Genomic DNA, 16,426 nt, shown 5'->3' on the forward strand with positions numbered 1-16,426 from the left:
GGAGCAGGAGAGGGAGCAGGGAGCAGGAGAGGGAGTGGGAGACGGAGCGGGAGCAGGAGAGGGAGCAGGGAGCAGGAGAGGGAGCAGGGAGCAGGGAGCGCTTTCTCCGTTTGAGACTCACCCACTGTAGTGGCGCGCGGTCTGATTGCGTCATCACGCGACTACGCACAGTGTCGTATAACGCATGCGACAGCGCCGTGTTGGGTTTGAATGCGCGCGTTTCTCGTTTTCTCGACTTAAAGCGGAGCTGCGCTCGTTTTAGTCTCTCGGTCAGCCGCACAATGAACAGTCGCCTGCAGGAGATCCGGGAGAGGCAGAAGCTGCGGCGGCAGCTGCTCGCTCAGCAGGTGAGGGCTGAAAGTGAGAGGAGCGTTAAGGTTCCTGCTGCAGAGGTTCTGTGTTTACTGCCTCAGTGAGGAGCTCTGCCTCAGTGACGACCTCTGACTCAGTGAGGTGCTCTGACTCGCTCTGCTCCTCTCACTCTCAGCACGGCTGCTCTTCTCTGTCTAGCTTGGGGCTGAAAGTGAGAGGAGCGTTAAGGTTCCTGTTGCAGAGGTTCTGTGTTTACTGCCTCAGTGAGGAGCTCTGACTCCGCTCTGCCCCTCTCACTCTCAGCACGGCTGCTCTTCTCTTTCCAGCTCGGGGCTGAAAGTGCAGATGCGATCGGCGCTGTTCTCAACAGCAAAGAGGAGCAGAAAGAGATCGAGGAGACCAGAGAGACCTGCAGGTACTAAACACTTAAAAGAAGGTTCTTTAGGGGTTCTTTAGTAAAAGGAATTGTTCTGTCTAGAACTGTGTTACATATAGAACCATTTCATGCTTAATCAGTTCTTCAGACAGCACCAAAAAGAGTTCTTCATAACAATACAATCAAAACCCTTTTGGTGCTTTACAGAACCGTTTTCAAGATGGTTCTACGTTCTGAAGCGTGGGGTTTTGTCCAGTCCACTCAGTTAGAAGCACCTGAATTCCACTACATACAGAGGGGTGATGAATTAATGGCAAAGTCAGGGCGTAGAGTCTTGGTCAGGTGTTGGGCCACCTTGAATTACCAGAACTGCCTCAGTGAGCCTTGTTGAAATGATGTTTCATCTCTTCCACACATAAACAAAGATGTTCTAGAGGGACTTCTGAATATTTTGGTGATGGTGGTGGGGAGTGCTCTTTAAATTGTTGGTCTGCCGTCCCCTGTAGGTGTTCAGTTGAGGTTGGGTTGAGATCTTTGAACTGTAAAGGCCATAGCATATGATTTATGTCGTATTCATACACTTCAGACCATTCAGACACCCCTCGTGAACTGTGAGGGGGACCACGGACATCAGGATATAAATGTTTCATCACAGCCTAAAGGTGATCAGTCAAGATAACTTTGATTTCCAGTGACCGCTCCTTCTGAGGGAACAGCTGGACCCAAACTGCGCCAAAACACATGTACTCGCCCAATTCTGGAGAATATGGTGAAGGATGACTGCTCTGAACTGACATTCAGTCGCCTGAGGAACAGTTTCCAAGCCTCTGCTGTTGCGCTTCTCTGCTCAGATGTTCAGTTCTTTTTCCCTTCTCATGTCTCTGTATACACTTATGCACCATAGTCCATCTGTTGATCCACATTTTTTAAGCACCCCACTCCGTTCATCCTTGGTCAGCTTCTGACGACAGGACTGCTGTTGTCCAGATAATATTTTTGGACCACTTTAGACACCCACAGAGTTTTGGACAGTGTTGGTGTTACTTGTGTTGCATGAGAAACTGTAAACCGGCTCCAGTCATTCTGCTTATTGTTCTCTGCAGAGCATCGTTTGACACGACAACTCCCAGTTCAAAAAGAAAATGCCAGAATGAAGGCGAAGACACCGAGGAGGATCTGGAGGAACACCGAGTGAGTAATACTGATCAGATCGGATTGATTTTTAGTGGTAATTGTGTTTGAAGGTAAGAAGCTAATTGTAGATGTGCCTCAGGAGGATGTGGAGCCTCAGCAGCAGGAGGAGAGTGGCCCGTATGAAGAGGTCTACAAGGACTCCAGCACTTTCCTAAAGGTGGGAGCATGCTGGTCAACACTGAGACTCAATTTTGTCGTATGCATAAAATGGAGGTTTATCTTCTATTAATTTATACCCACATGAAAGTGCATCGGTAAATTGTTGGATTGTTATTAGCCTTAATCATTTTTACATGTCTTTTTAGGTTAAACAATTCTATTTTCAAATGAAAACATCTCCCAAAAAGCTTTGTGTATTGTTTTATTATCTGTAGAATAGTGTGCAAGGAGTTTCTCCAGTCACATTTCTAGGTTGAGCACATATTTAAAAATAATTCTGAATTCCGGTGAAATTTGACACCAGGGAAGGACAACACAGTTGGGCACAATTTGGACATGTTCACTGTGAGGCGAACTCACTTGTGTTGCCAGCTATTTAGACATTAATGGCTGTGTGTTGAGTTATTTTCAGGAGGACTATACTGCTGTACACTGACTACTTTAAGTTATGTCCAAGATTCATTTCTATTGTCCCATGAAAAGATATAAAATATTTGCAGAAATGTGAGGGGTGTAGTCGCTTTTGTGTGATACTGTATATACTTTATTTTCTTGTCATTTTTATCATTTGTTTTACATGGATAGTAGTGCTTCATAAAATGTCTTAATGTCATGCTGACATTTTAATATATGCAGTGATATTTGAGTTTACAGTAAATATTAAATGTACAGTATTGTAAATGTTAGCCAGACAAAAAACATATTACTATTTTACTATAATATAGCAACATATTACTATAAACTGCAGTTAACCGACACTGTCCCATTCAGGATACCAAGTATTAGGACCACAATAAAGGAAAAAAAACTGCTCAATAACAGGAAGAGCACTGTTTTGTGTGATGGAACAATATGTAACGTTGATAAAATGCTTGCTATCAGTCAGTCTTCCTAAAATTGAAAGGCATTGTCAGGTTACCTATACCAGATTACTAGGACAGAAGATATATTGCTCATAACTAAGCGAGAGAGAGAACACTCATCACCTTCCTCAAGGGGGGGACTACATGTACAGTAACTCTTGTTCAGGAAGCTTTTATGGTCTCATAAAGCTCTTGTGTGAAATGTTCGGGCTGTTTTTGGATCTGGAAACTGGAAAAAAATGATCATACCTGTTCAGCATTTGTTCCTCCAAAGCCGTTCTGGTGTTATGTTTTATCTCTTTGTGTTGTCCAGGGCACACAGAGTCTCAACCCTCATAATGACTACTGCCAGCATTTTGTGGACACTGGCCATCGGCCACAGAACTTCATCAGAGACGTGGGTGAGTCTCTGTTTCCTCCCTTTCCTCAACTGAATGGACTTCAGGGAGTGCAGCTTGGAGGCCTCATCCACCAGAGAGCTCCGCGAGGACGAGTTTGAAAGCAAAATGTGCAAAAATATCCATATAAAGTGGAAAGTATGATTCTGCAGATGGGGTCTTATCCACTTTGTAATTGGTATTAAGGATGCGAATTAGGACAGATAACCAGCTGTCATTAGTCGGCAGTTAATTGTTAACCAGGAAGCCTAAAATTATAAACATAATGCATGCAACCACAGACTACCTGTGACCTGCAGCTTATGCTTAGTTCACTTGGCCTAGCCGTAAGCAAAGCTAGTGGAGACATACAGTGTGTGACTTTTGATTGATTTTATTTGTTTACTTTATTCCAATGTACATCAGTGTTAAATGATCAGGACTCAATATAACCTTCATAAGGCCCTGTTGCTTCTCTCCTTCTCCTCACTGAAGCTGACCTGTGCTTTTTTTTTCTGTGCTGTGTTGAAGGCTTGGCTGACAGGTTCGAGGAGTATCCCAAACTGCGAGAGCTCATCCGGCTCAAAGACGAGCTCATCTCTGCTACCAACACGCCGCCAATGTAAGCGCAACATGTACTTATAACATAGGCCTGTCACAATCGTATAATTCTAGCTGACTAATAATTACTATTTAAATAATTATTAACAATTTAATTGTTTACATTGAAAGCTATTTAAATTGTATTAAAACAGAACTCTGTAGTGCCTAAACGGGCTGATTTGGCATCACATTTAACTAGCTATCCATACCTAATAGCTCCCAAAGAAAACAGACACAGCCTGTGCTATAAATAAATAAAATAAATAAATACATAAATAAAACATTACCAGGACATGGTTGGTCTCAAATTTTGTTTCTTTAGTTTAGCACTGGAGCTAAATACTGTAAATACATCCCCCAAACTTCTCAACTCACAACTCACTCGAATCACACCCAGACTTCAGACACCCAGCAGGTCTTGGCTGGATATTTGGGGTAAGAGAAACTATTCCTTTGACACACTCGTTTGTGAATGTGTGTGTGTTGTGTATCAGGTATCTACAGGCTGATCTAGATACGTTTGATCTGAGGGATTTGAAGTGCAAGTTTGACGTGATCCTGCTGGAGCCTCCGTTAGAAGAGTACTACAGAGAGTCCGGCATCATCGCCAGTGAACGCTTCTGGACCTGGGACGACGTGAGTCCAGCACTCATCATCCCATTTTCTAATCCAGTCTCAGCTTACCCCTGCTCTTGAAATAAGAAGCAATCAGCTCTCTCTGTCTGTCTCTCTGTCTGTCTCTCTGTCTGTCTCTCTGTCTGTCTCTCTGTCTGTCTCTCTGTCTGTCTCTCTCTCTCTCTCTCTAGATTATGAAGCTGGAAATTGATGAGATCTCAGCTCTGCGCTCTTTCGTCTTCCTTTGGTGCGGCTCAGGAGAGGGGCTGGATCTTGGCAGGATGGTATGCAGACTTTTAAAGTCTTTTAATACTTTAAATACTTTATTTGCATAAAGGTGTCAGATAAAATTATCATAAAATCCAAATTTTAGTTCAGAGTCATTATGCAATCCAAGTTTCCACTCACAATGAACAAATGTTAAGGACACACATTCAGTCATACCTTGACGGTCGGTTTGTTACCTCTGTACCTCTTTCTGTGGGGTCATGGAGTGTTTCTGTAGTTTGAGCATAATGTTCATCTTAAGTGAAGTACCTCAATTAAAACTTTTAAAAGCTCGTTTTAAAGAAGTGGAACTAACTATTAGTTATTGGCTATTTGCTTATATGCAGATGTTTGGACACTCCTTGCCCAATTTCATACACATTTTGATGCAGCAAATTATTTAAAATGCCAATGTTGGTGCACAGTTACTTCATATTTGGTTACTTTAAAATAGTATTTGTGCCACATGCAAAGGTTTGGACACCCTTTCACTTGTAAAGTCTCAGGACGTAATAAACTCGTTAGGCCTTAATTGACTTAATAGGACCAGTTAGGCAGGTCAAGCATCGTCAGCTGATGCCAAAGCCAGAGCATGATTAATTCTCTGCAAACCTGGTGGTAACGCTCAACAACCATGAGCTACTCTAAGCAGCTGCCTGATGATCTGAAAATTAAGCTAACTGATGCTTAGGAAAACTTTTGGATCTGCTTAAAACTCTTAAGAAATGCTTATGTGTTGACCAGAAAGGCAAAGTACAACCCCCATATGACAGCAAAGGACTGGCAAAAAGGTTTAGCTGACACAGGAGAGGTGGTGTAAGTGTGAACACTTACTCATGACCTCATCACAAAAGTCTGAAGTATGCAAAAGACATTTATATCAGCAAATGAAAAATGAACATGTAAGTCAAGAAACTGAAGCTGAAAAGGAGCTGAAGCTTTTAGAATGTCCATCACAGTCCTCCTGGTGTTCTGCACGGGAGAGTGGTTGGAAATTCTTCAGACAGGAATGGAAAGACTGCACCTGTGAATTAACATTTGCATAAAACTGCTTTTTTAAAATACCTTTTTACATAGTTTGCTTCAAAAATCAACACAATGTCATACTTTATAGTGGATGGAGAAAATAGTTTAACATATGCCAATTTAACAAGATTTCTAAAGTAGTTTTGGACCACTTGCACTCGTCTGTTCATCACTGTCTTAAACTCTAAAAGACTCCTGTAACACAACTTACACATTCATTTTATATTAGTTGGTCACTTAGTAATTCATAGTAGCTACTAGATATAAACTGTATAATAAGCCTAGGATTCTAGGGGTTATGAAATGTTTGGACAATGTAGAACACAGGACAGTTGGTGTTTTTAATAGTGGTTTTCTTATGATGATGATAATGATGATATTTATATATGATATGATGATGATGATATTTATAAAGTAAATTCTTTTTGTTTCAGTCTCTCCTTGAAACTTTTTTACTTGTAAAACAGAAAATAATACAGTTATTTCCCAAATAAGAAACCTAATCCGTGACTTGCAAGCTCATAATCCCGTAGAATTTGAAGACCGACAACATTCACATTCTCCTGGCCTCCAGAAACAATAGTCAGTAATTGCTGTGTGTGTTTTCTATACCGGTTGTTTGTTCTGTAGTCAGGCTGCTCTTTGAAGCCTCTGTCTGTCTCTGTGGCTGATGCTCTGAAGCTTATGGGCTTGCTGTCATGCGAATACCCAGTATAATCATTTCATCTGACCTGTTAACGTTTCTACTGTGTGAAAGCCTTTATAAGCCTGAGGGTTTAAAGATTAGCTTTGCCTTTTGAAGGTGAGCGTACATTGTCTGTTTACATTGGAGACACATGACTAGTTCATGGGTGTATGAGCTCTGCACCTGTTGGGTTTTTTCTGCTCTTGTTAGTGACCCATCGCTGGGAGAGGATGACCAAAGCAAGACTCGAGGTGTTCCCTATTGTGGATGGTTGTATATTTCTGAATAGGCCCGTCACGATCATGGAGTTTTTGGTCATGTTTAATTGCCTTCTAAATATTATATACAGACAATTCTGCTGAATAAGTTCAAACTGCAGTCCCATGGTAAGAAAAAACAATTAAGTATTTAAACATTATATATTTACAAGAATATATGATCTATTTAAACCCAAGACATTAATTGAGAGAGTAATAAGCTAAATATACACAAAATCACCATTTATAGGGCACTTTTGTGTTCACTCCCGTTGCAGACATCAGCACTTTGCCTCATTAAACACGCCTGATTCAGCTCGTCAGCTAATTAGGAGGTAAAGATGGTTAATGAACTGAATTCAGAGCATTAGATGAGGGTAAATGCACTCTCCATAGCACTTTCACCTAGAAGGTCCCCAGTTTGACATGCTTGATTTGTTTGGATGTGTCTGCCCCAAAACCTAACCTCTAAACCTCAGTTTGTGAAAATAATGCATTTTTTAAAGATCTTTTTGACTTCTTTCAAAGTGAAGTGGAAAGATATTTATATGTATCATGTGTTTAATTTTTACATTAAAAATACTATTAAAAAAATGCCGTCAGTTAAAAGTCCAAATGTGTTTTGAACTCTTATATAAGTGATATCACTTTGGTAGAATAATCCATAAAAATTGTGAATTAATAGTTTGACATTTTCTTAGTTGTATGCAGATATGAAAGTAAAGGCCTAAAATGGCCAGATTGACTGATTTAGCTTTCTTCCCTCCTATTTGTTGATACTTAATACATCTAATCTGATGACGGACACATTTTTAAAAAATCTGTGAATTCCTATTTAAAACAACGTCCAGTATCCCTGGACAGACCTAGTGTTATAGCTGTTGATGAAAAATGATAGCCAATTAATAATATTCTCCAAAGTCAAATTAGACTCCAAATCTTTGTTTATACAAAAATAAAAGGGAAACGACTCAGAATTTTTCCAAATCCTCAGTAACTGGATGTCCCTTCATTTGTGAAATAAATAGTTTTATTATTTTTCTACACAATATGGTAACTTGTTTATACGAGAGTGGACAACTAATGCATGTGCAAAATTTGAAGCCTTTTCATAATGTGTTTTAAATCATTAAAGCCTTGTGTGGTTTCTCTCTCAGTGTTTAAGGAAGTGGGGTTTTAGGAGATGTGAAGATATCTGCTGGATCAAAACCAACAAGAACAACCCTGGCAAGACCAAAACACTGGACCCCAAAGCAGTTTTCCAGAGGACCAAGGTGAGAGACCAAGCTCTACCAGATCGTTTAAGACAGAATGAAATCCATTAAAAACATCTATTCTGCGTCCTGTCTGAGACAATGTTCTGTGTGTGTGTGTGTGTGTGTGTGTGTGTGTGTGTGTGTGTGTGTGTGTGTGTGTGTGTATATATATATATGTATATATATATAATATTTTCCACTACAGGAAAGCTTCCTCTATAAAGAAATGGTTTAGCTTTCTATCAGTGCTAATGACTGAGTAGCATAGCTAGTATTTGCCTCTGAGACTATAGAGTATTTTTTGTCTTTGTGTGGCTTTATGTACCTTAAGTCATATTCTGAAACAGTGTGTTCATGGTGACCCTTTTGCCCTTTTTGCAGAGGTTTTTAACTTTATTTTCACTTCATGAGAGAGTGCTTTCTTCCACCTGGAAACATAAATATCTCTGCACCCTCCTGATCACATATTGAATAATATAAAAGTCATGTGTAAAGTTATGTACAGTCACTGTGTATGTGGACAACCTAATTATTGAGTTCAGGTGTTTCAGCCATATTCATTGCTAACAGTCTTCCTAGATGCACATTAGCAGTAGAATGGGTCGTACTGAAGAGCTTATTGACTTTAAACATGGCTCTTTCATAACTTTTGCCACAAGTCAGTTTGTGAAGCTTTTGCCTTGCTAGATCTGCCTCTGTCAACTGTAAGTGCTATTATTGTGAAATGCAAACATTGAGTAGCAATAATAGCTCCGTCACGAAGCGGTAGACCGTACAGTCTCTGAGCAGGACCACTGTGTAGCGAGTAGCTAGATGTTGCATCATTTACTACACAGTTGTACACAAAGCAAATGCACAAAGCAAGGTCCATTAAAGATGATGAGCAAGTTTGGCATGGAAGAACTTGACTGGTCTCCAGAGTTTGACTTCAACCCCACTAAACATGATTGGGATGAATCGAAATGTTGATTGTGAGCCAGGCCTTCTCATCCAGCTTCAGTGCTTGATCTGGCAAGTGCTTCTTTGACTGTACGAACACAAATTCCCACAGACGTGCTCCAAAATCTTGTGGAAAGCCTTGTTTGAACACTGCTATAGCTGCAAAAGGTGGACCAACTCCATATTAATGCCCATGGTTTTGGGATGAGATGTCCAACAAGCTCATTTAAGTGTCTGCATACTTCTGGCCATATAGTGCATGTTGTTGTATAGCTGGTCATTAATACTGCAATCACTATTACCTGTTGACAAAAATTGAGAACTATTACTCAAAATGGTTCCAGTTGAAGAAATTCCCTGATTGCAGTCATTCCAGACGATGGATGACTTTTATGGTCTAAATTCATTGACCTTATGTGAGCTACAGATTTGAAAGATGCAGTTGGTTGACTATACATGTTGTGGAGGAAGTGCCCACCAGCCATTACCCTGCCGACTGATTGCACAATTGGGAGACATGTAGATAGAAATCGAGTCAGAATGAGTGGAAAGTAAATTGATAAAAAGCATTATTTCTTTTTTCTTTATAGTTATTTATGAACTGTTGCTTTACACCTGTGTGTGTGTGTGTGTGTGTGTGTGTGTGTGTGTGTGTGTGTGTTTCAGGAGCACTGTCTGATGGGCATTAAGGGGACAGTTCGGCGCAGCACTGATGGTGACTTTATCCATGCTAATGTGGACATTGACCTGATCATCACAGAGGAGCCGGAGATGGGAAACATAGAGAAACCTGTGGAAATCTTCCACATCATAGAACACTTCTGCCTGGGCCGCCGCCGCCTGCACCTGTTTGGCCGAGACAGCACCATCCGCCCAGGTTTGAACCTCACACAAAGAGATGTAAAGCCAAGAACAAGAGGCTACAATTGCAGAGGATTTGGAACCATTCACTCTGTGTTGTATGCCAAAGTTTGGAAGCCCCTGCCAAAAAACCTATTTTATTGATTGGTTTGTTTGAAGTGGAAAAAGTACACACAACCTGTACAACAAAGTATAAAAAAATAACATTCTTTGGAAAATATTAATGCACCATTACTTTGTATTGAACTTGTATTCAATTTAAAAATATTCAAAAAATGTAATCCGTCCTTCCATCTGCTCATGCAGTGATTCCTTTGCCACCAGCTGCCAAACAGTTCCAATCCAATGAGTCATCCATTCCTGACCTGCCTAACTAATCAGTTAAAATATCAGTTTCATGGGGAGTCTGAACATTTTCACATTCTACAGTTACTATTTCATTTTCTAATTATTATTTTTCTAAATGGTAGTCAGATATAAAGTAACTGTATTAAGGCTTACAGCAAATGGTAACAGTTTGCTGCAGAGGTAGTGTTCTTTTCAAAAATCCAACTGAATGTGTAATTTGTCCAGAATTTCACCCAAAATTTTCACATACAATTATTTTTGATTACAGAAACTGTTGTGAACTGTGTTCACTCTGTGGAAATCATGTGATGCACATGTGAACTTTGCATTCACACAATGAAAATAAGTATTATTTAATTAATTAGTTATTAAGATGATTAATAATTAAAATCCATCCATCCATCCATCCATCCATTTTCTAAGACGCTTCTCCGTCAGGGTCGCGGGGGGATGCTGGAGCCTATCCCACCAGTCTTCGGGCGGAAGGCAGGATACACGCTGGACAGTTCGCCAGTCCATCGCAGATAATTAAAATGGTTATTGAATTATTGAAGGCAATACATGGATTAGAAGCACATTTTGTCCGCTCATATTCCACATTGAAAATGTATTTTATTTTGGATCGGCGTTCAGCAGATAAGAGAAACATGACTCCTCACGATGAACTACACAAACTAACATCATGATTTAAACGTTTGAATCATTTTGCAGCCCTTATAATAATATAACTGCAATCGTGCTCAGAATTTCTTAAGACAAAATAAAAGTATAAATCAATATAATAACTCTGTTAATAGGCTTAACTAAATATTTCTCCTCTTTGTGACTGCTCAGGCTGGCTGACCGTGGGTCCCACGCTGACCAACAGTAACTTCAACGCTGAAGCTTACTCTGCCCACTTCGCCACCTCTCACCTGTCCGGCTGCACCGAGGACATCGAGAGGCTCCGCCCCAAGTCCCCGCCCCCTAAAGTCAAACCGGAAGGGGGAAGGGGAGCACCGCGAGGAGGCCGAGGCGGGGCGGTGGTGGGGAGGGGTGATCGAGGTCGGGAGAGAAATCGCCCCAACTTCCGCGGAGACCGGGGTGGCTTCAGGGGCCGTGGAGGGCCCCATCGGGGGTTTCCTCCAAGATAATTCGTACGCCTTTGCTTTGAAAATCATACCGACATCACTAATATTACACAGTGAGATTATTTTTATACTTGATTAGCAAGTTGTAAATCAGTGGTTCCTAATGCTGAGCTTGCTATTTCAGCATCTGCCCATCGGCTTCTGTTATAAGTGTGTTCAGAGCCAGTAGGTGTTCAGGTCTTTTTCTAAGGAAGTCATATTCTTCAAAATTAGTGTCATGGTAACTGACAGTATCCTGAAGATATAGCAGATAGAGATTTGATTGTAAAAGTTTGGAGTATTCATTTAAGCCAGATGTCAGGTAGCAGACGAGTTCAGGAATATCTTTGGTTTAAGGAATATTTTTTTGGGAATTAAATTACACCTGAATATACGACTAATCAGCTAGTGATGTGTTATAAAAAAAGGAAAACTGAGAAGCTTCTGACCTTCAAATGGGAAAATCCATTTAAATGTCCATCCAACTTGTAATTCCAATGGAAGATGGATGGAAAAAGCTTCTCAAGAGCTCTTACGTTTATAGTTTGCTATAATGTGATGTTTTTGAACATGAGGTATCAATAGATCAAGAAGCGATGGAGTGTTTTTAAGCTTTTTAAACAGACTTGGGTTTCGGTTCTTTTTGATCTTATTGTCACGGTCAGAACAACTTGGATCTCCGTTTTTTTTAGTTAAATTCCAGCTACACTTAATGTAAAAATGTGATAAATTAACCCCAGAAATGCGTGAAGTTGTGTGAAGGCTTTTCCCATCTCCTATTTGTCACAAATGCAACATAAGCCCTCCTAAAGCTGAAGCGGATGTTTTAGAGCAGCAGGACTCCAGGATCAGCATTGGGAACCACTGGTTTAACTGCATCTTGAAACTGGGTTCATGTATTGACAATAGGAAAGACTGCAATACCTGCTTAAAGGAATTGTTCAGTCATAAATGCTAAGATGGCTAACAATGAATGAAAGCGGATGGCCAGTAAATACTGTTATGTGAATTATATCATGTTTACTGGTAACCACGAGCTTCTGTTGGATGTTAGCCACATTAGAATGCACACTAGAATAGAACGTTTTTTTATCTGTTTGGGTTGTATGAGAATGTCAGGTGGGTGGTGTATTAGAGCTCGAGCCGGTTGTTGAGATGCCATTTTCTGTATTGAATTTTTGTTGTTTTGTAATAATAACTTTTTCAGTTGTTGGATGTTTATTGTTGTTTGTGCTGGACATTTTAGAGCACTTCCACTCTTTTTCAGAAACCAATTTCTAGGACTTTTCTAGGAAAAATTCCAGGCGTTTTGATGATTTGCAAACACACCAGCTGAAAGGTTAAAATGATGCACAACTGCAAACATCCTTAACATTTAAGTCAACAACACAAACCAATTACTTCTTACTTTTAGGTTTTTTTGTTGTTTTAGTGAAATACATCTTTCGAAAACTTATTTAAAAAGATTTGGGGAATGGGTTTTTTTTTAAAATGGGTTTTTAAAATTTTTTTGCTGTTCATTTAGGACTTGTGGGTGCTGTCTGGCAGTATGCAGTCCTGTTTTTGATATAAGGGGAAATAGGGAGAGGCTAGGCTCTTCATAAACCAGCTGATACAAGACCAGACTCTTGTTTCTCTCTGACTAGGAAGAGACCAAAATACTCAAAATTGAAGGTCAAACTACCATTTAAAATGTTGAAATCACTGATAAAAGCTGACAAAAACAGTAAGTAGTTTACAGCGTTTGGATCAATAAAGCTCAAAAAGCGTGATTTTCTGGTTCTGACAGATCTCCACAACGAGGGGGTGGGGCTTTTGTTGCTCGCAGCCTAACCAGAGAGCTGATTGGCTGTTTGTTCTCGAAGGGTGGGACTTTCCCTGTAAACAGACGCCAGGTTGAGCGTTATGAGCTTTCACATTCGTATTTTAACCGTTGACGATTTCCTCATTTAAAACTCCTCTAGCTGCACTAAACAAATACTGTCAGTCTGAAATGTACAAAGACAAACACTTTCAGTGTGAACATAACAGAATGCAGCCTTGTTAAAGAGAAGAGTCTCATCTGCCAACAGCTCTGAGGATGAACAAGACAACAGTCAGTGAGACTGTGTGTGATTTTCAGTGTGTCAAAGTAACTGAGTGCTGATATTAGTAACTCCTATGAGCTGATCCGCCTAATGCAAAATCTAATCCTGGAGGGGTCAGCTGTTCTGGACAGTGTGAAGGAGAGGAGCTTCACTTCAGATCACAGAATCGTCTCCACACCTGGACTTCTGAACAAGAAAGCAGTCAGATGTTGTAAGTGGCTTCATAAGGGCAGCCCCAGCAATACCTTGACTTGACTTCCATCTGTGGGACCCAGGGTGTCTTCTCTTCATCTAAGTGATTAAGTTAAGTGATACCTTTTTTTAATCCAACATCTCTGCATTTAACCCATCCGTGAAAAACACCACACAAACACTAGGGGGCAGTGAGCACACTTGCCTGGTGTGGTGGGCCGCCCTATCCACAGCACCTGGGGAGCAATTGGGGGTTAGGTGTCTTGCTCAAGGACACCTCAGTCATGGACTGTCAGCACTGGGGATTGAACCGGTGACCACAGGGCCAGTTCCCTAACCTCCAGCCCACCATCACTCTGAAACCAAATCAACTGTAATGAAGCCTGAGGCAAAAAATGCTGACGTTCTCTCATGGCAGTGACAGCAAACATGTAGAACTGTCCAGTGAGCTGGTCAATCTTATGGTTGAATTTTTGCTTCCAAATCTGTTCCGTGAGTTTGAATCAAGAGAACTTGATGCCAGTCCTCCTCAGCTCCACCACATCCTGCATTCAAGTCAGGATAATGAGGCTAAACCAGCCACATCCAAGAGGCAGTGCAGTTCAGATTTGCTACAATTAGGTTACTCAAGGTAAGATTTTTCCTTTTCAGCCTCTCCTCCTCATGCTTTCAAATTTTCCCTTATTCTATTTTATTGTTTTGGAATCCTACTTGTTTGTGGAAAGATGTGCTGTGCCAAGGCATGTTCAGTTATAGAGCTTATGATTGATTATTCAGTAACTGCTATGAATTGCTATGAACTTATTTATTAAAGAAAAAGGAACAGAAGTGTAAATGTCAGTGCTAAATATACACGTTTGTCCTGTTTTTTTGATAATTGTACCACCAATGTCTCTTCACAGAAATGGTCATCCTGTCAGACTGTACTCAGCAAAGACCTGCTTCAGCTGGTGTTCATCTTCCAAGGCCTGGTCCATGACAGCGTTACAGCCCATTTTTTTTTTTTGGTACTGTTATTGCATTTGAACAGTCATGTCATGTTCTTTTTCTCGCTTTTTGCAGTGTTTCAGGCTTTGTGTTCTGCGTCCAGTCCAGCAGACGAATCATCAAAGTCTCTGGCTACCAGTGCGTCCACAGCTGTTCCTGTGGGAAGGGAAAGCTACTCTTTTCCAGAGTATTCAAGGCCCTCAGTCGCTCTAAAGTCTTCAGAAAGTGAAGCCAACCATCTGCGTAAATGAACAAATCAAACTTTCATGATTTCTCGCTCAGCCCATACGCAGTCAATCAGCCAAGGCATGTTTAATATATCTGATGTCTGCTTCTCTAGTTCACAGCTGGAGATGCTAGGCTAACATTGCTACCAAGCGCTGGTGTTGGATCGTCATCAAGCACATCTCTCTTTAAATATGGGCCAAAATCTTTATTTACTTGCTTCGAAAATCTGTTTTCATTTAGGCTAAAATTGGAACTACTTTATCACCCAGATAACACCCTGCTTTGTGGCCTCCGTCACTATGCAGGCATCACATTTGTTTGTTTAGCATATCTAAGGCTTCATAGCTGCTAGCTAGAAGTTGCATCTTGATGAAGCTATGAAATGAGGGGTTGTCTGTGTGAAACCAATGAAGCCCTGGGTGCATTTTGAGCGGGTTGAGAGACGTTTTTGGGCATGTGTTTACAGAGATGACGTTGGTGACGGTCCTACACCAGCGTCTGATAGCAATGTTAGCCTAGCATCTCCCGCTGTAAACTATAAGCAGACGTCGGACATGAAGCATGTCTCGGCTGATGGGCTGCATCTGGGATCAGAGGCAAGTCATGGTAAGTTCAACAAGAGCAGTTAAAATGTAGAGTCTCAGCATCGTGACATAATCAGCCAAGTCATTCTGAACAAAGGGGGGCAAAGAATGTGGTCACATGCGTTTACCCAGGCCAGTCTACAGAGAGCTCACTGTACCTGAGGTCTACTGCAATGCACTGCGGTACAGTGCAAAACCAAACTCATGACTAACTGCAGCTGTTGTATGGAGGCACATCAGCAGCAAAGTGAACATGTAATATGTGAAATGACGGTGTCCTTATATTGGAATTTCAATTTCCCAAAAATGACAATGAAAATTTTGTAAACTTTATAAATACTTTCAGTCCAAGGAAAACACAATTCCAGAATTGTGTAGTTATGGTTTGTGATTATGCAACAATGCTGTCAAAATTGTAAATCTGATATGATTAGCTGACAGCTTATGAAGGCTGATGTGATTGTCTTAGTTTACGAGGTCTGATAAGAGTGGCTTACGACTTACAAGGTCTGATATGAGGCCGTGGCGTATTAGAGCAGATCAGCGCCTTTCCCAGTTCACGCCATGCTCCCACTGTGAATTTGGAGACTGCTGGATAAGGGAGAGTAAATGCTTAAAGATTTAGCGAGTACTGTATGAAATATGAGTAATGTACGAAATGTTAGAGAAATCCAGGATTCCTTTACAATGTACTAAAGGAAACAGGCTGTGCGAACACAAGAGGGCAGCATTGAGCTGTGCACCGTGCAGCCCCCACCCCGCTTTCTCCCCTTGCGCTCTCTCTCTCTCTCTCTCTCTCTCTCTCTCTCTCTCTCTCTCTCTCTCTCTCTCTCTCTCTCTCTCTCTCTCTCTCTCTCACTCATTCTCTCTCATTCTCTCTCTCTCTGACTGAGCACTGACTATAATAATAATACAGATAATAGAGGCGCTGAATCCGCTCCGGATTGTATAAATACATCCTGTATAAATGAAAATAATACGTGGCCACGACTTGGTAAAGCGTGGGAATGAGATGATTAAGTCATGGCCACGACTTACTAATCTCATTCCCTCGCCTTACTAAGTCGTGGCCACGCATTAGTAAGGCGTAGTGAAACAGTG

The 16,426-nt window shown here is 40.9% G+C and overlaps 1 protein-coding gene across 1 annotated transcript; it reads left to right on the forward strand.

Annotated features, from left to right (window-relative positions):
- Positions 1 to 157: 157 nt before the first annotated feature.
- mettl14 (methyltransferase like 14) lies at positions 158 to 12,462 on the forward strand. Its single transcript, XM_017725531.2, has 11 exons — positions 158 to 347; positions 639 to 727; positions 1,792 to 1,879; positions 1,962 to 2,039; positions 3,218 to 3,305; positions 3,813 to 3,903; positions 4,379 to 4,520; positions 4,691 to 4,783; positions 7,892 to 8,008; positions 9,596 to 9,806; positions 10,973 to 12,462. The coding sequence occupies exons 1-11, from the start codon at positions 282 to 284 to the stop codon at positions 11,269 to 11,271; spliced, it is 1,362 nt and encodes a 453-aa protein (XP_017581020.1). The 5' UTR covers positions 158 to 281; the 3' UTR covers positions 11,272 to 12,462.
- Positions 12,463 to 16,426: the final 3,964 nt, after the last annotated feature.

The sequence above is a fragment of the Pygocentrus nattereri genome, chromosome 22, assembly GCF_015220715.1.
Source record: "Pygocentrus nattereri isolate fPygNat1 chromosome 22, fPygNat1.pri, whole genome shotgun sequence".
Classification (NCBI taxonomy): Eukaryota; Metazoa; Chordata; class Actinopteri; order Characiformes; family Serrasalmidae; genus Pygocentrus; species Pygocentrus nattereri.